Source organism: Mustelus asterias, chromosome 20 (assembly GCF_964213995.1).
Source record: "Mustelus asterias chromosome 20, sMusAst1.hap1.1, whole genome shotgun sequence".
NCBI classification, from domain to species: Eukaryota; Metazoa; Chordata; class Chondrichthyes; order Carcharhiniformes; family Triakidae; genus Mustelus; species Mustelus asterias.
In genome coordinates this window covers 5,451,225-5,478,330 of record NC_135820.1, presented here as the reverse complement: position 1 = coordinate 5,478,330, position 27,106 = coordinate 5,451,225, and the positions used below count along the sequence as shown (strand labels likewise).

The 27,106-nt window shown below is 44.7% G+C and overlaps 1 protein-coding gene and 1 pseudogene across 1 annotated transcript in view; one reads left to right on the top strand and one right to left on the bottom strand.

Annotated features, from left to right (window-relative positions):
* LOC144508746 (myelin-associated glycoprotein-like) overlaps positions 1-26,443 on the top strand; it is a 46,899-nt gene extending 20,456 nt beyond the window's left edge. The window contains exons 4-8 of the mRNA XM_078237055.1: positions 9,987-10,040; positions 16,434-16,778; positions 18,320-18,601; positions 20,386-20,649; positions 26,331-26,443. Coding sequence (XP_078093181.1) covers positions 9,987-10,040; positions 16,434-16,778; positions 18,320-18,601; positions 20,386-20,649; positions 26,331-26,443 — 1,058 coding nt within the window. The remainder of the gene's footprint in view (positions 1-9,986; positions 10,041-16,433; positions 16,779-18,319; positions 18,602-20,385; positions 20,650-26,330) is intronic.
* LOC144508775 (U6 spliceosomal RNA) lies at positions 25,907-26,001 on the bottom strand (annotated as a pseudogene).
* Positions 26,444-27,106: the final 663 nt, after the last annotated feature.

Here is a 27,106-nt window from a genome sequence, read left to right as displayed (position 1 = left end):
GGGGGGGGGGGGGGGGTGGGTGCGGGGTGGAATGGGCCAGAAGTAGAATGTAGAAAAGGGTAAGCGGGAGGGAGAAAAGAGGGATGAAGTAGGGGGAAGGAAAGAGTGGGGGTGAGGGGGGAGCGAAAAATGAAGAAAGACCATAAAGAAATAAAAGGTAGAGAATAGTAAAAAAATTAAATAAAATGGAATGAAAACAAAGGGGTCGAGGTGGAGTAGAGCAAATCATCTGAAGTTGTTGAATTCGATGTTGAGACCGGAAGGCTGTAAAGTGCCTAGCCAGGAGATGAGATGCTGTTCCTCCAGTTTGCATTGAGCTTCACTGGAACATTGCAGCAAGCCAAGGATAGACATGTGGGCATGGGAGCAAGTCCTTTTCTTGCTGCAATGTTCCAGTGAAGCTCAACGCATTCACTGGTTGGAATCTTGGGTAACTTGAATTTCCTCTGTTCCTTACAGAGAAACTGCATATCTCAGTCCCGGGACAGTTGATAGCTGGAAAACCAGGCCCGTTCACCTGCTCACTCACCCAGAGTTGTTCAGTTCCGGAGTTTTAACTGGGGTGGACTGGAGAAGAATCTCCCATTCTGCCGGGCGCTCTAACTTCACAACACACCAGGAACAGTTTGGAGGATTCCTGGACGGTTTCATCAACTTTCTCCTTCACCCCATCACTGGATCAGCATGGGGAACCCCTGACCTGTAAACTCATCAGTGGCGATGGGCAGACAACTGTCCAAGAATCTCTGAGACTGGATGTGCAGTGTCGGTATCTGCGCTGGGATTTATTCAACCACCCTGCCGATAAATCAGAATCTGTCTGAGTCTCGCCTGGAAAACTGAGCATTTGTAAAACTGTGATTGCATGATTTCATTTTTAAGTAGAGCGATATCAACCGCCATTGAAGTACTGAGCCGCCATGATCTATTTGTTAGGGTTGGAGGTCGTTTCTCCCCGTTGTCTATCAATCAAACTCTTAGCCGTTCCTGGTCCATCATATTATTTCACATTGTCGCTGACACACGGAGTGATATTGGTAGCTCAATGAGTTTGCTTCGAACCCACTATTATCCCACAGGTTGCTTGAAGTGGGGATATTTCGAATGACGGCCTGCTTCCTTAGAAAAACTAAATATTTTGAAAATTAAATCTCGCAAAGGCAAAATCTTTCGGTTTGAAAGCGTACCAAGATTTATTTTAAAAAACATATAAAACTTACATAGACAGACACGAACATAAAGAATGGCTAAAGGGAAATCCTCAGATTGCCAAGCTACAGAATACCACTAAGCCTTCCAAAAATCCCAACTTTGTGACTCTTACCAATTTTTACAGATGTACCATAGGAGGCATTCTTTCTGGTTGTATCACAGCTTGGTATGGCTCCTGCTCTGCCCAACACAGCAAGAAACTACAAAAGGTCGTGAATGTAGCCCAATCCATCACGCAAACCAGCCTCCCATCCATTGACTCTGTCTGCACTTCCCGCTGCCTCGGCAAAGCAGCCAGCATAATCAAGGATACCACGCACTCCAGACATACTTTCTTCCAACTTCTTCCATCGGGAAAAAGATACAAAAGTCTGAGGTCACGTACCAACCAACTCAAGAACAGCTTCTTCCCTGCTGCTGTCAGACTTTTGAATGGACTACCTTGCATTAAGTTGATCTTTCTCTGCACCCTAGCTATGACTATAAGACCACATTCTGCAATCTCTCATTTCGTTCTCTCGGAATGATATGCTTTGTCTGTATCGCGTGCAAGAAACAATACTTTCCACTGCATGCTCATATATGTCCAAAGATGTGTGGGTTAGGTTGATTGGCCAGGTCAAAAATTGTCCCTTAGAGTCCTGGGATACGTAGGTTAGAGGGATTAGCGGGTAAAATATGTGGGGGTAGGGCCTGGGTGGGATTGTGGTCGGTGCAGACTCGATGGGCCGAATGGCCTCCTTCTGCACTGTAGGGTTTCTATGTTTCTATGTGACAATAATAAATCAAATCAAATCATTCCAAAAAAATACAATTATATATTTTTCTTATTAAGTCTTTTGTTTAATTCGATTTTATTGCATGTTAAATTGCCATTCTTTACCATGTCAAACATCATAGTCAATTGCAATATGCCACCCAATATAAGATCATTAGACATAGGAGCAGAATTAGGCCACTCAGCCCATCGAGTCTGCTCTGCCATTCAATCATGGCTGATTTTCTTTCTCATTTCCATTCTCCTGATCGCCTTATTAATCAAGAACCTATCTATCTCTGTCTTAAAGAAACTCAATGACCTGGCCTCCACAGCCTTATGTGGCAAAGAGTTCCACAGATTCACCACTCTATAGTGACATAGTGATGTTTCTATTGATCCATCCCAATATCCATCAGGCTATAGGCCAAGTGCTGGCAAGTGGGATTAGGTGAGCAGGGCATTTTGTGCATCAGTGCAGACTCGATGGGCCGAGGGGCCTCTTCTGCACTGTGGGATTCTGTGATTCTATGATTCTGAATATCTGATTGCCACCGATATGGCACAATCTTAAGATGCCATTCCTTTCTTGTATTATCTGTGACATAAATACCAAAGCATCTTGATGATATCAAATCCAGGGCCCTTGGATCTGATGTTATCTCAGGCTTGTTAATGATATTCCAAATTCGATGTTGCATTGTTTGTTCTTATATTGAAACATGATGTCACTGTTAAGCAGATCATGAACATTCAAATTCCATCACTGCCGCTTCTGCATTTTTAACTAACTGCTTGGAATATTTGTAGTGTTACCATTTTTAGTGAGAGACACAGACATGTTAAATTTTAGTTAATATATATTACTTAAAAGATGTTTTCTCAGTTAAATAAAAATACTTCACAAACAGTCATAATATATAATTTCACTTCAATTAAATGCATTCACACAGAATTAAAAACCATTGATATCCAAAGCTTTTACAGAATCCTCCAGTGCAGAAGGAGGCCATTAGGCTCATCGAGTCTGCACGAACAACAATCCCACCCAAGCTCTATCCCTTAACCCCACATATTTAACATCCTAGTCCCCCTGACACTAAGGGGCAATTTGGTATGGCCAATCCACCAAACCCGCACATCTTTGGAGTGTGGGAGGAAACCGGAGCGCCCAGAGGAAACCCACGCAGACACGGGCAGAACTCCACACTGAGAGTCAACTGAGGCTGGAATTGAACCCAGGTCCCTGGCGCTGTGAGGCAGTCGTGCTAACCACTGTGTCACCGTGCTGCCAAACCGGGCCGTGGCAGTGAAAGCGCCGAATCCTAACCACTGAATCACCAGGGAGTAAGAATAATTTTAACTCTTCCCTCCCCATGTGTTACTGAAACTAAACCTATGTTATCCTCTGAGCTAAATTACATTGAGCTGAATTGTTCTCAAATCAGAAATGAATAATTTTACAACATTAGATAGAGAGAGTAATCTGATTGAATGTTGGTGAGATGTTGTCCTTCTACATTGCTAACCGTTGATATCGTGCAAGTCAGAAAATCAAATGATCATTAGTTTCTGTGTGAAGCTGCTGGGGTGTTGGTCTTGATGCTAAAATTGTGTTCTACACCATTGGGAAAGTTAAGAACTCTCAATCTGGGAAGAATGGCCTTTGGAGTTAATGGGTTTATTGATTAGAAGTTCAGCCAGGTAATTAAACAATTAACTGAAGTGAAGAATTATTTATTTATTAGTGTCACAAGTAGGCTTACATTAACACTGCAATTAAGTCACTGTGAAAATCCCCAGGTTGCAACAAACCAGCACCTGTTTGGTGACACTGAGGGAAACTTATTTTTTTAAATTTTAATCTTCATTTTCTTATAGCACCAACAAACTTGTGGTTTCAGGTGCACTTTGCAAACCAATCCTCAACACCTCTATAGTATCAGTGGAAGAAAGTTCATTCTTATTGTATTGCAAAGCTCAGGGATCCCCCCAGTCAATTTAACATTGAGTCAACGTGGGGTAGAGATCAGCAACTCTCCCGCCGCGGAGCTGAAGCTCTTCATTCACAATGTGAGTTCTGAAGATGAAGGGAATATTGGTGCGAGGCTGCAAATAATCTGGGCACCGCCAGGAGTTCCACACACATCTCCGTGCAATGTAAGTGATGAGTGGGACCCTTCAATACACACAGGGACATCAATAATGTCACTCCCATGAATTGTAACGTGTATGATATTCCCCAATGTCAACACAACAATCACCACAGGGGCCAGTGTCAGGAATATTCCCAGAAAGGTCAGGGAAAATGGGAGAAAGTGGGCCAACTGATGGAATAACCCAACCCGGTCCTTGGAAATATATTTCAGATTAGGTGGGATGTGTGGCAAATACAGAGGCAGCAATATGTTCCCTTCGTGCCTCTGGGTCTCTTGTACACCCCAGACTTTAATGACTGGATCATTGCCAGCCAGGACTTTAGTCACTTGGGCGCAAATGTTTTAAATTCCCCATCCTCGACATTCTGTCGAGCTACTCTCCTCCTTTGAGATACCGCTTAAAATCAGGCCCTTACCCTGTTTGGTGGTTGCCCTCTGAGACATCTCCTTATGTAGCTGGTCTCAACTTCTGTTTGCAAGTATGCCTCTGGAGTGATTTAGGATGATTTATTATTCCAATGTCAGTAGTATAAATTATTGCTTTTGTGACAATAGGCACCATTGGGGCTGGGAAGGACATTGTAATCTGATTTTGTAAGTCCCCTTTAAGTTTTCGATTTTTGTCAGTGTCTCACCAGTGGCTGTCACACCTCCCTACCCCCCCCCCCCCCCCCCCCCCCGCCAGACCCACTACCCCTCTCCCACCACCAGTTTATTTTTGATTATTGGGTTTATTTAAAATAGTATATACATTATTTTACCCACCTCTACTACTACCTCTGGCAACTCGTTCCAGACACTCAACACTCTCTGAGTGAAGAAAATGCCCCTCTGAGCCCTTTTGTATCTCTCCCCTCTCACCTTAAACCTATGCCTTCCAGTTTTAGACTGCCCGACCTTTGGGAAAAGGTGTTGACTATCTACCTTACCTATGCCCCTCATTATTTTATAGACATCTATAAGGTCACCCCTAACCCTCCTACCCTCCAGGGAAGAAAGTCCCAGTCTATCCAGCCTCTCCTTATAACTCAAACTATCAAGTCCCGTCAGCATCCTAGTAAATCTTTTCTGCACTCTTTCCAGTTTAATAATATTATTTATGTAATACGGTGAACAGAACTGTAAACAGTGTTCCGAGTGTGGCCGTACGAATGTCTTGTACAACTTCAACAACACGTCACAACTTAAAAATGAAATCTCGCAATCTCAGTTTTACAAATGTTCAGTTTTCCAGGCGAGACTCAGACAGATTCTGATCTGATTTACCGTCAGGGTGATTGAATAAATCCCAGCGCAGATACCTACACTGCACATCCAGTCTCAGAGATTCTTGGACAGTTGTCTGCCCATCGCCACTGATGAGTTTACAGGTCAGGGATTCCCCATGCTGATCCAGTGATGGGGTGAAGGAGAAAGTTGATGAAACCGTCCAGGAATCCTCCAAACTGTTCCTGGTGTGTTGTGAAGTTAGAGCGCCCGGCAGAATGGGAGATTCTTCTCCAATCCACTCCAGTTTAAACTCTGGAACTGAACAACTCTGGGTGAGTGAGCAGGTGAACTGGACTGGTTTTCCAGCCATCAACTGTCCCGGGTTGTATCACATTATTTGTCAGAAGTGTCTCTGGATGCCCTGGTCCTGACCAGACAGGGTAATAATTAACGGGTAAAACTGGATAAAATAGAAAAATAGAAAAACATCCTTCCCCCTTTGAACACAATTCAGTAAACACCAGTCTGTTTACTCGACCTGGGAATGATATTTCCCCTCATTCAGTTTCTTGTCCTTGCCTTGGAAACATTTTATTAATATTGAATTCTATTTTCTGAGGGAGGTTTGGACATTATCCATGGATTTTTCACTCCACACTGGAGTTTCCAGGACATTAACATTCAGTGGGATCTCCCAGATAACCTGTCTTCAAAGCAAGGTTCTGGATTTAAGTTTTTTTGATATTGTAAATTAATGTTGCCACTTTGCATTCGATGGTAACACTTTCCGGCTCTGTATCACGGCCAATGGGATCTCCAAGGTAACTTGCCTTGAACAAACGTTAGGGCTCAGGTTCTGGGACTCGCCTCTCCGGCTGAAAAGTGGGTTCAAATCTCACTGCCGAGAGTGTGAGTACATTAGGGCAGTGACACTTTATTAGTGATGAATCTGTTTGGAACGACCTCAGCTCATGAAATGTGCTATTTACATGCAGGACACACTCCTACCTTCATTAAACGGAAAATCGGGGGGAATTGGCGACGGAATTCCTCCTATGTACTGACCGTGTGCACCTTCCTGTCCATTCAGAGTGTGAACCTTCACTCAATGTTCAGTCTCTATTAAGGGTTGTTTTTCGTTGTTCTGTGTAGTTCCAAATCTTTTCCCAAGTTACATTTAGTATGTGGACAGCGGCGGGAATTTCTGCGGGTTTGGAATGTCAATAACCTGTTTGAACATAGAACATAGAACATAGAACATTACAGCGCAGAACAGGCCCTTCGGCCCACGATGTTGCACCGACCAGTTAAAAAAAAAAACTGTGACCCTCCAACCTAAACCAATTTCTTTTCGTCCATGAACCTATCTACGGATCTCTTAAACGCCCCCAAACTAGGCGCATTTACTACTGATGCTGGCAGGGCATTCCAATCCCTCACCACCCTCTGGGTAAAGAACCTACCCCTGACATCGGTTCTATAACTACCCCCCCTCAATTTAAAGCCATGCCCCCTCGTGCTGGATTTCTCCATCAGAGGAAAAAGGCTATCACTATCCACCCTATCTAAACCTCTAATCATCTTATATGTTTCAATAAGATCCCCTCTTAGCCGCCGCCTTTCCAGCGAAAACAATCCCAAATCCCTCAGCCTCTCCTCATAGGATCTCCCCTCCATACCAGGCAACATCCTGGTAAACCTCCTCTGCACCCTCTCCAAAGCCTCCACATCCTTCCTGTAATGTGGGGACCAGAACTGCACACAGTACTCCAAGTGCGGCCGCACCAGAGTTGTGTACAGTTGCAACATAACGCTACGACTCCTAAATTCAATCCCCCTACCAATAAACGCCAAGACACCATATGCCTTCTTAACAACCTTATCTACTTGATTCCCAACTTTCAGGGATCTATGCACACATACACCTAGATCCCTCTGCTCCTCCACACTATTCAAAGTCCTCCCGTTAGCCCTATACTCAACACATCTGTTATTCCTACCAAAGTGAATTACCTCACACTTCTCCGCATTAAACTCCATCCGCCACCTCTCGGCCCAACTTTGCAACCTGTCTAAGTCTTCCTGCAAACTACGACACCCTTCCTCACTGTCTACCACACCACCGACTTTGGTGTCATCAGCAAATTTGCTAATCCACCCAACTATACCCTCATCCAGATCATTAATAAATATTACAAACAGCAGTGGCCCCAAAACAGATCCCTGAGGTACACCACTTGTAACCGCACTCCATGATGAATATTTACTATCAACCACCACCCTCTGTTTCCTATCCGCTAGCCAATTCCTGATCCAATTTCCTAGATCACCCCCAATCCCATACATCTGCATTTTCTGCAGAAGCCTACCATGGTGAACCTTATCAAACGCCTTACTAAAATCCATATATACCACGTCCACTGCCTTGCCCCCATCCACCTCCTTGGTCACTTTCTCAAAAAACTCAATAAGGTTAGTAAGGCACGACCTACCTGCCACAAAACCATGCTGACTATCACCTATCAATTCATTACTCTCCAAATAACTATAAATCCTATCCCTTATAATTTTTTCCAACATCTTGCCGACAACAGAAGTGAGACTCACCGGTCTATAATTCCCGGGGAAGTCTCTGTTCCCCTTCTTAAACAATGGGACAACATTCGCTAACCTCCAATCTTCTGGTACTATACCAGAGGCCAACGACGACCTGAAGATCAGAGCCAGAGGCTCTGCAATCACTTCTCTTGCCTCCCAGAGAATCCTTGGATAAATCCCATCCGGACCAGGGGATTTATCTATTTTCAGACCCTCCAGAATATCCTGCACATCCTCCTTATCAACTGTAATACTGTCTATTCTACTCCCTTGCAACCCAGTGTCCTCCTCAGCTATATTCATGTCCCCTTGCGTGAACACCGAAGAGAAATATTGGTTCAATGCTTCACCAATCTCCTCCGGTTCCACACATAACTTCCCTCTGCCATCTATAACTGGCCCTAAACTTGCCCTAACCAACCTTCTGTTCTTGACATACCTATAGAACGCCTTAGGATTCTCTTTAACCCTATCCGCCAAAGTCTTCTCATGTCCCCTTTTAGCCCTTCTAAGCTCGCTCTTCAACTCCCTCTTAGCCAATCTAAAGCTTTCTAGTGCACTACCCGAGTGCTCACGTCTCATCCGAACATAAGCCTCCTTTTTCTTTTTAACCAACAAAGAAACTTTTTTGGTGCACCACGGTTCCCTAGCCCTACCAATTCCTCCTTGCCTGACAGGGACATACCTATCACAGACTCGCAGTAGCTGCTCCTTGAAAAAACTCCACATGTCGGACGTTCCCAGTCCCTGTAATCTCCTAGTCCAACCTATGTTTCCTAATTCTCTCCTAATAGCCTCATAATTACCCTTCCCCCAGCTAAAACCACTGGCCCGAGGTTCATGCCTATCCCTTTCCATCACTAAGGTGAACGTAACCGAATTGTGGTCACTATCACCAAAATGCACACCAACTTCCAAGTCTAGCACCTGGTCTGGCTCATTTCCCAGCACCAGATCCAATATAGCCTCACCTCTAGTTGGCCTGTCTACATACTGAGTCAAAAAACCTTCCTGCACGCTTTGAACAAAAACTGACCCCTCTAACGAGCTAGAGCTATAACAATTCCAGTCAATATTAGTCAAGTTAAAATCCCCCATAACAATTGCCCTATTACTTTCACTCCTAAGCAGGATTGACTCCGCAATTCTTTCCTCAACCTCTCTAGAACTTGTGTTGAGGTCAATACAATCAAACACATCTGGATATGGTTCACTGTACCAACCCTGGAGCTGAAGCCTTTAACATTCGCCAACAGTAACAGCACACAATGACACCCTGCTCACTGAGAAAGCGGAATATAAACTCCTCACAAATGAATGGAAAACATACCTAGAATTGGGAGAGAGACAGGAATTTTCTGAAGGTGATCTTCGGCACTATTCCAGGGAGTGGTCATCTTCACTCTGATGTAATAATCCCCTCCTTCCCCCCTCCTGAGGTCCTTTGTCAATTAGGAGCACTGTTTCCCTGTCACATTTCCCTTCAGCTCAATTCTCCCTCTATATCCCGGGGCTGCTCTCTCTGGCTCTGCGGAATCATAGATAACAGAAACCCCAGGGGTACGAGGATCAGAACCCCCCTTCAACCACAGAATCCGCGGATTGCTGTATGTGTCGGGATAATCAAATGTACACGGGATTTCTGCACACGAGCCTCTCACAGCCGTCACATTCCAGGGAATCCTCACAGACCATCGGGAACTATGGAGAACTGATAAACACATATCCATTTCATAAATAATGAGCTGACCAATGATAAACCAAATAGAATAATCCCAAAATTACAGCTCAGCACTGTTACATTTCCCTTGAAGCATCCACTGTTATATATACATCGCCAACAATTACAACTCTGCAAGTTCCCATTGAAACGATTCAAATTCTAGTAAATATTTCACTCAAACACATTGAAGTCAGAATTCTGTCAATTCAGTAAAATACAGAATAGAATTTCCAATATGAGATGCATTACTGCCTCAACATTAATTTACAAGTCTTTAATTAACCATTCTTATCTCTATAAGTAATGAATATGTTATTTTATTCACTAGGCGGATACACCCTCAATCGGAAATTATTAAAAGAATCTTGTACTTTGGATAAACGTCAGGATGAGGGGAACACACTTCATCATAATCATCACTACAGAAGGTTCACCATTGTAGGAAGGAACTGATTTCAGATTAAAACTTGGTGCTGAATTCCAGTCGCTGCTAATCGATCGCTGATCGATTACAATGGAATCGGAGCTGCTGGGCACCGCCTCATTGGGAATCGATTTAACCTCGCACAGTTTGACAATCTCACTCTCTCTCAGTGACCGCCACTAGCTGTCTCACATAGCGACAGCATGGAGCTGGGCAGTAATGTGTTACTCACACAGTTAGTGGGTGCAATGGTGCCAAACTAGTGACAAAGGCTCACCAACTGAGAATGAACTCTTCATTGTGATCGGCTGTTCAGATAACAGGACAGGAACAAACATTTTAGACTGGAAAACCAGAAATAGCCCAGCACACAAGCTTCTGCCCGCTATCTCACACATCTTTCTCTACTTTTCAGTCAATGCGCTCTGAATGTGATGTTGTGGTTATTTCTGTAACCGCTGCTTGTAAATAAGTGGCCTTCGCACCTTCAAACTTTGGCGCCAAAACATGTATCTTAAACGTCAATGGGACGTAAGCATTTTCTCAGCAAATACTTTTCCGCAGTTAATCTGCTACTTTTCGATGTGACCTCATGTGTTAATTCTAACATTTGACAAAATGAAATTCAGTCCAATTAATCCCAGCCGTACAATAATCCTCTTCAAATTGTTTTTTCTCCAGATCCCATTGTTGGTTCTGGAACTATTTTATTTTCATTCCTTCATGGGACATGGGCGACACTGGTTGGCCAGCATTTAGTGCCCATCCCCAATTGACTGAGGGCAGTTGAGAGTCAACCACATTGCCGTGGCTCTGGAGTCACATGTAGGCCAGACCAGGTAAGGACGGCAAATTTCCTTCCCTAAAGGACATTGACTTGTGCTTTATTTTGGGGGTTAAGTTTGCTAAAGGCATTTGAGGGGGACGGTTAAGAGTCAATTCCATTGGTGTTGTGGGTCTGGAGCCAGATGTAAGCCAGGCCTGGTAAGGGTGGCACAGTTCCTTCCCGATGTGGAGATGCCGGCGTTGGACTAGGGTAAGCACAGTAAGAAGTCTCACAACACCAGGTTAAAGTCCAACAGGTTTATTTGGTAGCAAATACCATAAGCTTTCGGAGCGATCCCCTGTCGTCAGATGGAGTAGTTATCTGTTCTCCAACAGTACACAGACACAGAAATCAAGTTACAAAATACTAATTAGAATGCAAATCTCTACAGCCAGCTAGGTCTTAAAAGGTACAGATAATGTGGGTGGAGGGAACCCACATTATCTGTACCTTTTAAGACCTGGCTGGCTGTAGAGATTTGCATTCTAATTAGTATTCTGTAACTTGATTTCTGTGTCTGTGTACTGTTGGAGAACAGATAACTACTCCATCTGACGAAGGGGCATCGCTCCGAAAGCTTATGATATTTGCTACCAAATAAACCTGTTGGACTTTAACCTGGTGTTGTGGGACATTTCCTCCCCGACAGGACGTTTCAACAATGGTTTCATGGTCATTAGATTTTTAGTTCCAGAGTTTATTGAATCTGTGGTGGGATTCGAATAGAGCATTGTTCTGGCCTTTGGTGACTGTATTTCCAAGTCAGATGGTGAGTGACAGTACCACTAGTGACAATACCACTCTACAATAGCCTCCCCTCTCATGGTCTTTCCGAGTATTTAGTGCGAGAAAATGCTTACGTCCCATTGACGTTTAAGATACATGTTTTGGCGCAAAAGTTTGAAGGTGCGAAGCGACTTATTTGCAAGCAGCGGTTACAGAAATAACCACAACATCACATTCAGAGCGTACTGACTGAAAAGTAGAGAAAGATGTGTGAGACAGCGGGCTGAAGCTTGTGCGCTGCTGGGCTATTTTTGGTTTTCCAGTCTAAAATGTTTGTTCCTGTCCTGTTATCTGAACAGCCGATCACAATGAAGGGTTCATTATCAGTTGGTGAGCCTTTGTCACTAGTTTGGCACCATTGCACCCACTAACTGTGTGAGTAACACATTACTGCCCAGCTCCATGCTGTCGCTGTCTGAGACAGCTAGTGGCGGTCGCTGAGAGGGAGTGAGATTGCCAAACTGTGCGAGGTTAAATCGATTCCCAATGAGGGGGTGCCCAGCAGCTCCGATTCCATTGTAATCGATCAGCAATCGATTAGCAGCGTCTGGAATTCAGCACCAGGTTTTAATCTGAAATCAGTTCCTTCCTACAATGGTGAACCTTCTGTAGTGATGATTATGATGAAGTGTGTTCCCCTCATCCTGATGTTTATCCAAGGTACAAGATTCTTTTAATAATTTCCGATTGAGGGTGTATCCGTCTGGTGAATAAAATAAAATATTCATGAAGTCCAGAGATAAGAATGGTTAATTAAAAATTTGTATTTAATGTTGAGGCTGTAATGCATCTCATATTGGAAATTCTATTCTGTATTTTACTGAATTGACAGAATTCTGACTTCAATGTGTTTGAATGAAATATTTACTAAAATTTGAATCGTTTCAATGGGAACTTGCAGAGTTGTAATTGTTGGCGATGTATATATAACAGTGGATGCTTCAAGGGAAATGTAACAGTGGCGAGCTGTAATTTTGGGATTATTTTATTCGGTTTATCATTGGCCAGCTCATTATTAATGAAATGGATATTTGTTTATCAGTTCTCCATAGTTCCCGATGGTCTGTGAGGATTCCCTGGAATGTGACGGCTGTGAGAGGCTCGTGTGCAGAAATCCCGTGTACATTTGATTATCCCGACACATACAGCAATCCACGGATTCTGTGGCTGAAGGGGGGTTCTGATCCTCGTACTCCTGGGGTTTCTGTTATCTATGATTCCGCAGAGCCGGGGAGAGCAGCCCCGGGATATAGAGGGAGAATTGAGCTGAAGGGAAAGGTGGCAAAGAAACAGTTCTCCTTATTGATAAAGGACATCAGGAGCGGAGATGAAGGGGATTATTACATCAGAGTGAAGATGACCAGTCCCTGGAATAGTGCCGAAAATCACCTTCAGAAAATTCCTGTCTCTCTCTCAATTCTGGGTAGGTTTTCCATTCATTTGTGAGGAGTTTATATTCCGCTTTCTCAGTGAGCAGGGTGTTATTGTGTGCTGTTACTATTGGCGAATGTTAAAGGCTTCGACTCCAAGGTGGTACAGTGTACCATATCCAGGTGTGTGTGATGTTATTGACCTGAACTCAAACAGGTTACTGACATCCCAAACCCGCAGAAATTCCCCCCGCTGTCCACTTACTAAATGTAATTTGGGAAAATGAACTATACAGAACAACAACAAAAAACAATCCTTAATCGAGACTGAACATTGAGTGTAGATTCACACTCTGAATGGATGGAGGGACACACGGTCAGTACATGGGAGGAATCCCGTCGTTAATACCCCTCCGTTTAATGAAGGCAGGAGTGCGTCCTGCATTTAAATAGCGCCTTTCATGAGCTGAGGTCGTCCCAAACAGATTCATCACTAATAAAGTGTCACTGCCCTAATGTATTCTCGGCAGTGGGATTTGAACCCAATTTTCAGCCGGCAAGGAGAGTCCCACAACCTGAGCCCTAACTTTATGATAAAGGCATGTTACCTTGGAGATCTCATTGGTTTTGAATGTGCGCAAAAGTGTTACCATCGAATGCAAAGTGGAACCATTAATTTACAACATCAAAAAAACTTAAGGTCAGAACTTTGCTTTGAAGACTGGTTATCTGGGAGATCCCACTGAATGTTTATGCCTTAGAAAATGTTATTATCCAGTGTGGAAACATAGAAACATAGAAAAACTACAGCACAAACAGGCCCTTCGGCCCACAAGTTGTGCCGAACACATCCCTACCTTCTAGACCTACCTATAACCCTCCATCCTATTAAGCTCCATGTACTCATCCAGGGGTCTCTTAAAAGACCCCACTGAGTTCGCCTCCACCACCACTGACGGCAGCCGATTCCACTCGCCCACCACCCTCTGTGTGAAAAACTTAACCCTAACATCTCCCCAGTACCTATCCCCCAGCACCTTAAACCTGTGTCCTCTCGTAGCAGACATTTCCACCCTGAGTCCACCCGATCTATGCCTCTCAACATCTTATACACCTCTATTAGGTCTCCTCTCATCCTTCGTCTCTCCAAGGAGAAAAGACTGAGCTCCCTCAGCCTATCCTCATAAGGCATGCCACTCAATCCAGGCAACATCCTTGTAAATCTCCTCTGCACCCTTTCAATCTTTTCCACATCCTTCCTATAGTGAGGCGACCAGAACTGAGCACAGTACTCCAAGTGGGGTCTGATTAGGGTCTTATATAGCTGCATCATTATCCCTGGACTCCGAAACTCAATCCCTCGATTGATAAAGGCCAGCACACCATACGCCTTCTTAACCACCTCCTCCACCTGCGGGGCCGATTTCAGAGTCCTATGGACCCGGACCCCAAGTCCTTCTGATCGTCTACCGTACAAAGAGTCTTTCCCTGTATATTGTACTCCTTCATCCCATTTGTCCTACCAAAATGGACCACGACGCATTTATCTGGGTTGAAGTCCATCTGCCACTTGTCCGCCCAGTCTTGCATCCTATCTATGTCCCTCTGTAACTTCTGACATCCCTCCAGATTGTCCACAACCCCACCAACCTTCGTGTCATCGGCAAACTTACCAACCCATCCCTTTGCTTCCTCATTGAGGTCATTTATGAAAATGACAAACAGCAAGGGTCCCAGAACAGATCCCTGGGGCACACCGCTGGTGACCGACCTCCATTTCGAAAAAGACAAATCTATACCCACTCTCTGCCTCCTTTGGGCAAGCCAGTTCTGGATCCACCGGGCAGCAGGCCCCTGGATCCCATGCCCTCTCACTTTTTTGAGAAGCCTTGCATGGGGGACCTTATCGAACGCCTTGCTAAAATCCATATAAACCACATCTACCGCTTTCCCTTCGTCAATGTGTTTAGTCACATTTTCGAAGAATTCCACCAGGCTCGTAAGGCACGATCTGCCTTTGACAAAGCCATGCTGAGTATTCTTGGGCATACTAAACCTCTCTAAATGCTCATATATCCTGTCCCTCAGGATCTTCTCCATCAGTTTACCAACCACTGAGGTTAGACTCACCGGTCGGTAATTACCTGGGCTATCCCTATTCCCCTTCTTGAAAATAGTAACCACATCCGCAATCCTCCAATCCTCTGGCACCTCTCCCATCTCCATCGACGATGCAAAGATCATCGCCAGAGGCTCTGCAATCTCTTCCCTTGCCTCCCACAGTAACCTGGGGTACATCCCATCCGGACCCGGCGACTTATCTATCTTGATGCCTTTCAAAGATTCCAGCACAACCTCTTTCTTAAAGTCCACATACTCAATCCTTTCAGTCCACCGCATGCCCGCAGTACATCCACCCAGGTCCTTCTCCTCTGTGAAATCCGAGGCAAAATACTCATTGAGCACCTCTGCCATTTCTACTGGTTCCGTACAGACTTTCCCGCCTTCACCTTTTATAGGTCCTATTCCGTCATGTCTCATCCTTTTACTCTTCACATATTTATAGAACGCCTTATGGTTCTCCTTAATCCTACCTGCCAGGGCCTTCTCGTGACTCCTTCTGGCTGTCCTAATTTCCTTCTTTAGTCCCTTCCTACAAGCCGTATACTCTTCTAAATCCCTATCTTCGCCAAGCTCTCTGCGCCTTTTGTACGCTTTCCCTTTCTTCTCGACTCGGTCCTGCACAGCTTTCGTGCACCACGGTTCCTTTAACCGACCAACACCTCTCTGTCTGCTCGGAACATTGTCCTGTAGAACTCTAGACAGACATTCCTTGAAAAACTGCCACCTCTCTTCAGTACATTTCCCCAAAGGAGTGAAAACTCCTTTGATAATGTCCAAACCTCCCTCAGAAAACAGAATTCAACGTTAATAAAATGTTTCCAAGGCAAGGACAAGAAACTGAATGAGGGGAAATATAATTCCCAGGTCGAGTAAACAGGCTGGTGTTTAACAAATTGGGTTCAAAGGGAGAAGGTTGTCTTTCTATTTTATCCAGTTTCCCCGTTAATTATTACCCTGTCTGGTCAGGACCAGGGCATCCAGAGACACTTCTGACAAATAATGTGATACATTCATAGGTCATTGGTCAATTCTTCAGAAAGAAGGGGGCAGATTATTAACAGAATGAACACAAGTGTGTTCCGATTGACTCGGGGGAACTTAGGGATTTTAACCTGCAGCCGATAACAGAGACAATAATCAGATAATCGATTTATTAATGTGATTATTTCTCGGACTTTGCTCTCCTCTTATTCGGTTTTGTAAATTGCAATCTTGGGTAACTCGAATTTCCTCTGTTCCTGACAGAGAAACTGCATATCTCAGTCCTGGGACAGTTGATAGCTGGAAAACCAGCCCGGTTCACCTGCTCACTCACCCAGAGTTGTTCAGTTCCGGAGTTTAATCTGGAGTGGATTGAAGAAGAATCTCCCTTTCTGCCGGGCGCTCTAACTTCACAACACACCAGGAACAGTTTGGAGGATTCCTGGACGGTTTCATCAACTTTCTCCTTCACCCCATCACTGGATCAGCATGGGGAATCCCTGACCTGTAAACTCATCAGTGGCGATGGGCAGACAACTGTCCAAGAATCTCTGAGACTGGATGTGCAGTGTCGGTATCTGCGCTGGGATTTATTCAATCACCCTGACGGTAAATCATATCAGAATCTGTCTGAGTCTCGCCTGGAAAACTGAACATTTGTAAAACTGAGATTGCGAGATTTCATTTTTAAGTTGTGACGTCTTGTTGAAGTTGTACAAGGCATTGGTAAGGCCACACTTGGAATACTGTTTACAGTTCTGGTCACTTTATTATGGAAAAAATACTATTAAATGAGAAAGAGTGCAGAAAAGATTAACCATGATGCTATCGGGACTTGATAGTTTGAGGTATAAGGAGAGCTGGATAGACTGGGACTTTTTTCCCTGGAGCGAAAGAGGCTTAGGTGTGATTTTATGAAAGTCTAGAAAATAATGAGGGGCATAGATGCGTTAGATAGTCAACATCTTTTCCCAAAGGCAGGGGAGTCTAAAACTAGAGGGCAAAGTTTTAAGGCGATGGGGAGAGTTACAAAAGTGTCCAGTGCGGCAATTTTTTCACACAGAGGGTGGTGAGTGTCTGGAACAAGCTGCCAGAGGTAGTAGTAGAGACTGGTACAATTTATTCTTTTAAAAAGCATTTGGACAGTTACTTGGGTAAGATGGGTAGAGAGGAACATGGGCCAAATGTGAGCAATTGGGAATAGCTTAGTGGTTAAAAACTGGGCAGCATGGGCATGTTGGGCCAAAGGGCCTGCTTCCATACTGTAAACCTCGATGACTAGGTGGAGATGAAGTATTATGATATCAGCCGCCACTAAAATTCTGAGCCGCCATGATCTATTTGTAAGGGCTGGAGGTCACTTCTCCCCATTGTCTATCAATCAAACTCTCAGCCATTACTGGTCCATTATATTATTTAACATTGTCGCTGACACATGGAGTGACATGTGTGGCTAATGGATGTTTGTTCCTTACGTTTGAGTTAATTTATTTGTGTCACAAGTGGGCTGACATTAACACTGCAATGAGGTTAGTGTGAAAATCCCCTAGTCGCCACACTCCGACACCTGTTCGGGTATACTAAGGGAGAATTTAGCATGGCCAATGCCCCTAACCAGCATGTCTTTCAGACTGTGGGAGGAAACCAGAGCACCCAGAGGAAACCCATGCAGACATGGGGAGAACGTGCGAACTCCGCACAGACAGTGACCCAAGCCAGGAATCGAACCAGTGTCCCTGGTGCTGTGAGGTAGCAGTGCTAACCACTGTGCCACCACTATTATCCCACAGCTTGATTAATCGCTGATATCGTGTAAGTCAGAAAATCAAATGATCATTAGTTTCTGTGTGGAGCTGCTGGGGTGTTGGTCTTGATGCTAAAACTGAGTTCAATGCCATTGGGAAAGTTAAGAATCCTCAATCTGGGAAGAATGGTCTCTGGGTTGAAAGGTTTATTGATTAGAAGTTCAGTCAGGTAACTAGACAACGAACTGAAGTGAAGATGCCGATTGAATAGATGTTTAAGTTTAACTTATGCTTAAGCAATTAGACACCAATATTTTTCCAGTTTATTTAACAAATTAAACACCATATCTAGAAGATATTCTTATTTTCTTGTTTTTTAAAATTTTAATCTTCATTTTCTTATAGCACCAACGAACCTGTGTGTTTCAGGTGCGCCTTGCAAACCAATCTTCAATTCCTCTATAGTATCAGTGGAAGGAAGTTCATTCTTATTGTGTTGCAAAGCTTCGGGGATACCCCCAGTCAATTTAACATTGAGTCGACGTGGGGTAGAGATCAGCAACTCTCGCGCCGCGGAGCTGAAGCTCTTCATTCACAATGTGAGTTCTGAAGATGAAGGGGAATATTGGTGCGAGGCTGCAAATAATCTGGGCACCGCCAGGAGTTCCACACACATCTCCGTGCAGTGTAAGTGATGAGTGGGACCCTTCAGATACACACAGGGACATCAATAATGTCACTCCCATGAATTGTAACGGGTGTGTTGTTCCCCAATGTAAACACACAATTACCACAGGGGCCAGTGTCAGGAATATTCCCAGAAAGGTCAGTGAAATTGGAGAAAGTGGACCAACTGATGGAATAACCCAACCCGGTTCTTGGAAATGTATTTCAGATTGAGTGTCAGCCAAATGATGGGATGTGAGGCAAGTACAGAGGCAGCAATTTGTTCCCGGAGGGGTGGGATTGTGTGGGAACTCAGCCGATTCCTGCAGTTAACACATGAGGCTTTTTGAGATTCCCCTGGCTGGGCCCTGATGTTCGAGAGAGTAACCTGATTGAATGCTGCTGAGGTGTTGCTCAGAACTGACAGATTCCCGGAGCGAGTCTGGGATTATTCAGAATCTGTATCCCAGCGATAGTCCATCACCTCCAGGACAGTTTATCTCACTGCTCATTGTAAACTTACAACTGTCTTACTGATTTATTACAGATTAGGAAAATGGCCACTCTGTTAAGCCATTAACCGGTTTAATGTGATTGATTCATGTTAAACTCATGGGGTGCCCAGTCCAGCAAAGTCTTATCTTTTGATTAGAAATAACTGTCTCGATTTTAAATCTCTCCATGAACTCTTCCCTCCGTATCTCTATAACCTCCCACAGCTCCAGAAACCTCTGAGTCTCCACCCTCCCTGACCTCTGGGTCTCTTGTACACCCCAGACTTTGACGACGAGATCATTTCCGGCGAGGACTTTGCCGGCTCCTTGGGCGCGAATGTTTTAAATTCCCCAATCCTTGACATTCTCTTGAGCTACTCTCCTCCTTTGAGATACCGCTTAAAATCAGGCCCTTACCCTGTTTGTGTTTGTCTAAAAGAAATCTCCTGATGTGATTGGTCTTAACTTCTGTTGATTAATATGCCTCTGGAGTGATTTGTGGGCTGGAATTTTCCCACCCTGCCGGTCCCGGAATCGGGGTGGGCGAAGCTCGCAGAATGGAATTCTCCATTGACCTCGGGCGGGATTTTACCCGCTCGCCCGAGTGAGGTCATAACATTCCGGCAGTGATGTTTAGTTATGCCCCTGTCAATATATAAATGATTGTTTCTGTGACCAGTTGGCACCGTTAGGGCTGGGTGCATCATCACCCCTGGGGTGGAGGTTTTAATTTGATTTTAATGTATTGATTTTTTGTCACAGTGCCCTCACCACCCTCAGAGTCTCTCTCACCCCTCCATGCAACCCCCTCATTAATTTATCTTTGATTAGTGTTTTTAATTAAAAGGGTAAAATATTGTCAGTGACAACCCTTTCATTACAGTTGGTTGGTCGTTAGCATAAGTTCATAGAATCATAGGATCCCTACAGTGCAGAAGGAGGCCATTGGGCCCATCAAGTCTGCACTGACAACTATCCCACCCATCCCTATAACCCCCATATTTTCACCCTTCTAATCCCCCGAACACTAAATGGCAATTGAGCATGGCCAATCCACCTAACCCACACATCCTTGGAGTGTGGGAGGAAACTGGAGCACTTGGAGGATACCCACACAGACACGGGGAGAAATGTGCAGATTCCGCACAGACAGACAGGCAGGGCCGGAATTGAACCTGGGTTTCTGGCGCTGTGAGGCAGCAGTGCTAACCGCTGTGCCACCTTGCTGGCCTTAGTCAGATAGATTTATAAAATATAACTGCATGAGTGAAAGGCTCTTAAATTCAACCCTCTCTTTTTTTTTCTCTATAGATAGACCCACAATAGTATCAGATCTGAACTGCACCAGTTTGAAGAATGTTCACTGTATCTGCCGTGTCAAAGCCAATCCCGCAGCAAACATCACATGGAACCTCGGTGGGAGAAACATCATCAGAAACATTTCAGAGATTGCACCCCACTTGCTGGAGAGTTCCCTGAGACTGACTCACCCAACTGGATCTGAAAATCTGATCTTGTGTATGGCACAGAATGAGCACGGTGTCAGTGTGAGGGAGTACCGGCTGGACTCACCAGGTACATCCTGGAATATCCTCACCCCAGCATGTTAGTATGTTTCTTAATATGCAAATGATTAAGAAGGCAAATGGAATGTAGAAGTAGGGATCAAAAACAGAAAAATGCTGTAAATTCTCAGCAGGTCTGACAGCATCTATGAGGAGAGAATAGAGCCAACGTTCCGAGTCTATATGATCCTTCGTCAGAGCCTTCGATAGAAGAAGGGACGTTTTGCTGCAGTTATGTGGGGGGTGGGAAGACCACATTTGGAGTACTGTGCGCAGTTTTGCCGTTATTTGCAAAAGGATATAATTGCATTCGAAGCAGTATGGAGAAAGTTCACTCCATTGATTCCAGGGTTCCGGGGATTACCCAATGAGGGAAGGTTGAGCAGGTTGGGCCTGTACCCAATGGAGTTGAGAAGAGTTGGGAGGCAGATCAGGCTTGAGGGGCTGAATGGCCTATTTCTCCTCCTGTTTGGGATGTTACATTTTTTAGAAAATTCATTTACAGGATGTGGGCATCACTGGCAAGGCCCAGCCTTTATTGCCCATCTCGAATTGCCCTTTGAGAATATGGAGGTGAGCTGCAGTCTTGAACCGCTGCAGTCCATGTGATGTAGGTACACCCACAGTGCTGTGAGGGAAAGAGTGGGACAGCATGGTGCCACAGTGTTTATCACTGCTGCCTCACCGCGCCAGGGACCCGGTTTCGATTCTGGCTTTGGATGACTGTCTGCGTGGAGTTTGTACGTTCTCCCCGTGTCTGCGTGTGTTTCCTCCGGATGCTCCGGTTTCCTCCTACAGTCCAAAGGCGTGCAGGTTACGTGGATTGACCTTGCTAAATTGTTCCTTGGTGTCCACAGTTGTGTAGATTATGAGTATTCACATGGTAAATATGTGGGGTTACGGGGATAGGGCCTGGGAAGGATGCTCTGGCAGACAGATGGTGCAGACTCGATGGACCACTTGGCCTTCTTCAGCAGGGATTCTATTCTATTCTATACTATTCTATCCAGGATTTTGACACAGCAACAGTGAAGGAATGGCCAATATATTTATATATTCAAAACTTATAAGCTCCTAATGGGACTTGACTGGGTGGATACTTAAATAATTCTTCCCCTTGCCAGAGAGACTGGAACAAGGTAACACCATTTCAAAATTGAAGAAAATTCCTATTTCAGATGGAGATGAGGAGAATTATTTTCTCTCAGGTTGTTGTGAGTCTATGGAAATTTCTTCCCCAAAGATGAGTGGAGGCAGGGCCAGACTGAGGTAGACAGATTCTCACTCACTCATCAATTATCAAGGGGGGAAGATGGAAAGTGGGGCTGAGGGCACAGCCACATTAGCCAGGAACTAAATGAATGGAGAGCCAGGCTTGAGGTGCCAAATGTCCTACTCCTGCTCCTAATTTGTATGTTGGCGATATTCTTGAATGTCGACCTTTTTCTCCATCCCAGGCCAGTCACCAAGACAACTGTGATAGTATCATTCCCATGAGGGTTTCCCATGAGTTTCCTCGAGTTTCCTCCCACGATCCAAAGATGTGCAGGTTAGGTGGATTAGCCATGGTAAATTGCTCCTAAGTATCCAAAGATGTGTAGGTTAGGGGGATAAGCGGAGTAAATATGTGGGGTTACGGGGATAGTGCTGGGGAGAGGGCCTGGGTAAGATACTCCGTCAGAGAGTCGGTACAAACTCGATGGGCCAAAAGGCCTCCTTCTGCATTGTAGGAATTCTATGATTCTCTGAGTTGGAAAGATCAACATTTCCTGTAATTTTGGATCAAATGGACTGTAACGTTTGAGTTGCCTATGAGGTTAGAATCATAGAATCCCTACAGTGCAGGAGAAGGCCTTTTGGCCCATCGAGTCTGCATCAACAACAGTCCCATCAAAGCCCTATATCTGTATCCCCACATATTTACACTGCTGGTCCCCCTGACACTAAGGGGCAATTTATCATGGCCAGTCCACCTAACCTGCACATCTTTAGAGTGTGGGAAGAAACTGGAGCACCCGGAGGAAACCCATGCAGACGTGGGGAGAACATGCAGACTCCACGCAGACAGTGAACCAAGGCAGGAATCGAACCCGGGTACATGGCACCATGAGGCGACAGTGCTAACCGCCAGGACTCACCGCCATCTGACTTTCCTCTGAATAAATGTATTTGATTTGATTTATTATTTTCACATGTATTAGCATGCAGTGAAAAGTATTATTTCTTGCGTGCTATACAGACAAAGCATACCATTCATAGAAAAGGAAATGAGAGAGTGCAGAATGCAGTCAGAGCTAGGGTGTAGAGAAAGGTCAACTTAATGCAAGGTAAGTCCATTCAAAAGTCTGATGACAGCAGGGAAGAAGGTGTTCTTGAGTCAGTTGGTACATGACCTCAGACTTTTGTATCTTTTGCCTGACGGAAGAAGATGGAAGAGAGAATGTCCGGGGTGCGTGGGGTCCTTAATTATGCTGGCTGCCTTGCCGAGGCAGCGGGAAGTGTAGACAGAGTCAATGGATGGGAGGCTGGTTTGCGTGATGGATTGGACTACATTCACGACCTTTTGTAGTTTCTTGCGGTCTTGGGCAGAGCAGGAGCCATACCGAGCTATGATACAACCAGAAAGAATGCTTTCTATGGTGCATCTGTAAAAGTTGGTGAGAGTTGTAGCTGACATGCCAAATTTCCTTAGTCTTCTGAGAAAGTAGAGGCATTGGTGGGCTTTCTAAGCTATAGTGTCAGCATGGGGGGATCAGGACAGGTTGTTGGTGATCTGGACACCTAAAAACTTGAAGCTCTCGGCTCTTTCTACTTCATCCCCGTTAATGTCGGCAGGAAGATATTCTCCTCTACTTTTCCTGAAGTCAATGACTATCTCCTTCATTTTGTTGACATTGAGGAAGAGATTATTGTTGCCGCACCAGTTCACCAGATTCTCTATCTCATTCCTGTACTCTGTCTCGTCATTGTTTGAGATCCGACCCACTAGGATAGTGTCGTCAGCAAACTTGAAAATCGAATTGGAGGGGAATTTGGCCACACAGTCATCGGTGTGTAAGGGATATAGTAGGGGGCTGAGAATACAGCCTTGTGGGGGGCACTGGTGTTGAGGATGATCATGGAGGAGGTGTTGTTGACTATCCTTTCTGATTGTGGTCTGTGAGTTCGGAAGTTTAGGATCCAGTCACAGCGGGACGTGCCGAGGCCCAGGCCACGGAGTTTGGAGATGTGTTTCATAGGAATAACGGTGTTGAAGGCTGAGCTGTAGTCAATAAATAGGAATCTGACATAGGTGTCTTTGTTACCTTAATGTTCCAGGGTTGAGCGCAGGGCCAGGGAGGTGGCGGCTGCTGTGGACCTGTTGCAGCGGTAGGCAAACTGTGGTGGATCCAGGTAGTCCAGGAGGCTGGAATTGCTTCGTGCCATGACTAACCTTTCAAAGAACTTTATATTGATGGATGTCAGAGCCACAGGATGATAGTCAATGTAGCACGCTGCTTGGTATTTCTTAGGTACTGGGATGAGGGTTGTCTTCTTAAAGCAGATAGGGACCTCAGATTGTTGTAAAGAGAGATTGATGATATCTGCAGACACCCCCACCAGCTGATCTGCACAGGATCTGAGTGCTCGTCCGGGTAACCCATCCGGGCCAGTCACTTTCTGTGACTCTTCGAGAAAGCTGCTCTGACATCTGCAATGGTGACCTCAGATACAGGTTCATCCAGGGTTTCCAGGGTGGAGGGCATGCTCTCGCTGACCTCTTGCTCAAAATAGGCATAGAATGCATTGAGCTCACCAGGGAGGGGTGAGTTGGAGCCGGCGATTTTACATGCCTTCGTCTTGTAGCCTATGTCTTGCAGAGCTTGCCATAGTCGGCGGGGATCTGTGTGGCTAGCCTGGGACTCTAGCTTGATCTGGTACTGTCTTTTGGCATCTTTGATGGATCTCCTTATATCGTATCTGGATTTCTTGTATAGATCAGGGTCGCCTGACTTGAACACCTCAGACTTGGACTTCAGCAAGAAGTGAATATCCCTGTTCATCCATGGTTTCAGGTTGGAGAACACATGGGTTTGCTTCTTTGGCACAGAGTCTTCTACACACTTACGAATGAAGTCAGTTACTGTCCTGGTATACTCATTCAGGCTGGTCACAGAGTTTTTAAACACTGACTTGTCCACTGACTCCATGCAGCCCCATAGGAGATTATCCGATTCCTCAGGCCAACATTGCATGACCTTCTTTGATGGATTGCCCCGCTTCAGTTTTTGCTTGTAAACCGGGAGCAGAAGCACAGCCTTGTGGTCTGATTTGCCAAAGTATGGGTGGCTGATAGAGCGGTAGACATGTTTGATATTTGTGTAGCAGTGGTCTAGGATGTTGGGCCTCTGGTGGAACAGGAGACGTGTTGGTGGTATCTTGGTAGTACGCTGTTGAGCTTGGCCTGATTGATGTCCCCGGCCATGATGAACAAGGCCTCGGGATGTTTCATCTCAAGGCTATTTGTAGTTGTGGATATTTTGTCCAGTGCGATCTTCACGTCTGCATGGCGTGGGATGTAAACTGCCGTCAGGATAATGGAGGTGAACTCCCGCGGAAAGTAGTAGGTGCGGCATTTTAGCATCAGGTATGGGGAGCGAAACTTGCCAGTGTTGCTACGTCTAGGCACCATGAGGTTTTGATGAGGAAGCAGACCCCACCTCCCCTAGCCTTGCCTGAGGCCACTCATGACCTCCTTCAGTCGATTTTTCATCACATTGTTTGTGAGAACCGATGGGTGTTAGCATTAACAGGCGATGTAGCAATCTTTAACAATTGGTCGTGATAGTGATGAGTGCATTTTTTCTGAGTGGAAGGGGTTAAATAATCCCTGTACGCTACGTTGTAACCTTATCTTTGCTTTTGTAAAAATATACTTGCATCATGCAAAACCTGAACGACTCATTACAAAACATTTCCAACTATTTTTACTGTAAGGTACGGTGATATTTACATTTTCTCCAGAGATCAAGATGTACTCTGAGGTGCTTCAGTTCAGAAATATATTTCAATATTTTCATTACAGGGTTTGTATATTCTTTACAAACTATATACATTGGTCATGTGGCGACTTACATGTTTCAATAAAGTTGCACACTTTTAGTAATCTGCATAGTTCGAGGGGTTTTACCCGGTTACTAGCCCCTTGGTCTACATTCACTGAAAGGCCTTATACTGTGGCCTTTCCCCATTGCACCTTGTCTGTTATACCTGCGGCTGTCCCAAGCAAAAATATCGAACACTTCAAGAATTTGCTTGTCATCCTTGCTCAAGGGCTATGCTAATGTACTCTGCAATGTTCTGGGGACCCAGATTCGAATCCCTTCACAGAAGATGGAGCAATTTGAATTCAATAAAAAATATCTGGGATTAAGAATCTACTAATGACCATGAACTAATTGTCGATTGTTGGAAAGATCCATCTGGGTCACGAATGTCCTTTAGGGAAGGAAATTTGCCATCCTTACCCGGTCTGGCCTACATGTGACTCCAGAGCCACAGCAACATGGTTGACTCTCAACTGCCCTCCAAGGGCAACTAGGGACAGACAATAAATGCTGGCCAGCCAGCAACACCCATATCCCATGAATGAATTAAATAGTGTATGTACTGCCGAAGCTTCATTCTAACATTGTCTTTTGATCATTTCAGGGCCATTTTGGGATTTTATCTTCCCAATAAGAGTAGCCGTCGCAATTGTCGTCTTCTTTGCCCTCGTTGCCTTGGTGACCATGGACATGAATTCACACAGGTATAATAGATAATCACTCAAACCCTGTGGCAGCAACAGATATATTCCTAAAGACTGTGTCATTAGGATTTAAACATCTGGGACTCTGTTACTTGAAATAACTTAGACATGGTTAGCACTGATCCTGAATCATAATGAAGAGATGTGGAAGGGAGAGTTCTGTGACTTTAAGTGCTTCACGGGGAAATGAGAGGAATATCACACCCACACACACAGACAAACACACACACATACACACACAGAAATATACTCAAACACACACAGATATATACTCAAACACACACATGTGCACAGATATATACTCAAACACACACATGCACACACACAGAAATATATTCAATCACACACATGCACACAGAAATATACTCAAACACACATACACTCACAGATGTATACTCAAACACACACAGATATGTACTCAAACACACACACATACACGCACAGAAATATACTCAAAAACACACACTTACACACACAGAAATATACTCAAACACACACATACACACACAGATATATACTCAAATACACACAGATATATACTCAAACACACACATGTACACTGATATATACTCAAACACACACACGTACACACAGAAATAAACTCAAACACACATGTACACACACAGAAATATATTCAACCACACACATGCACACACACAGAAAATACTCAAACACA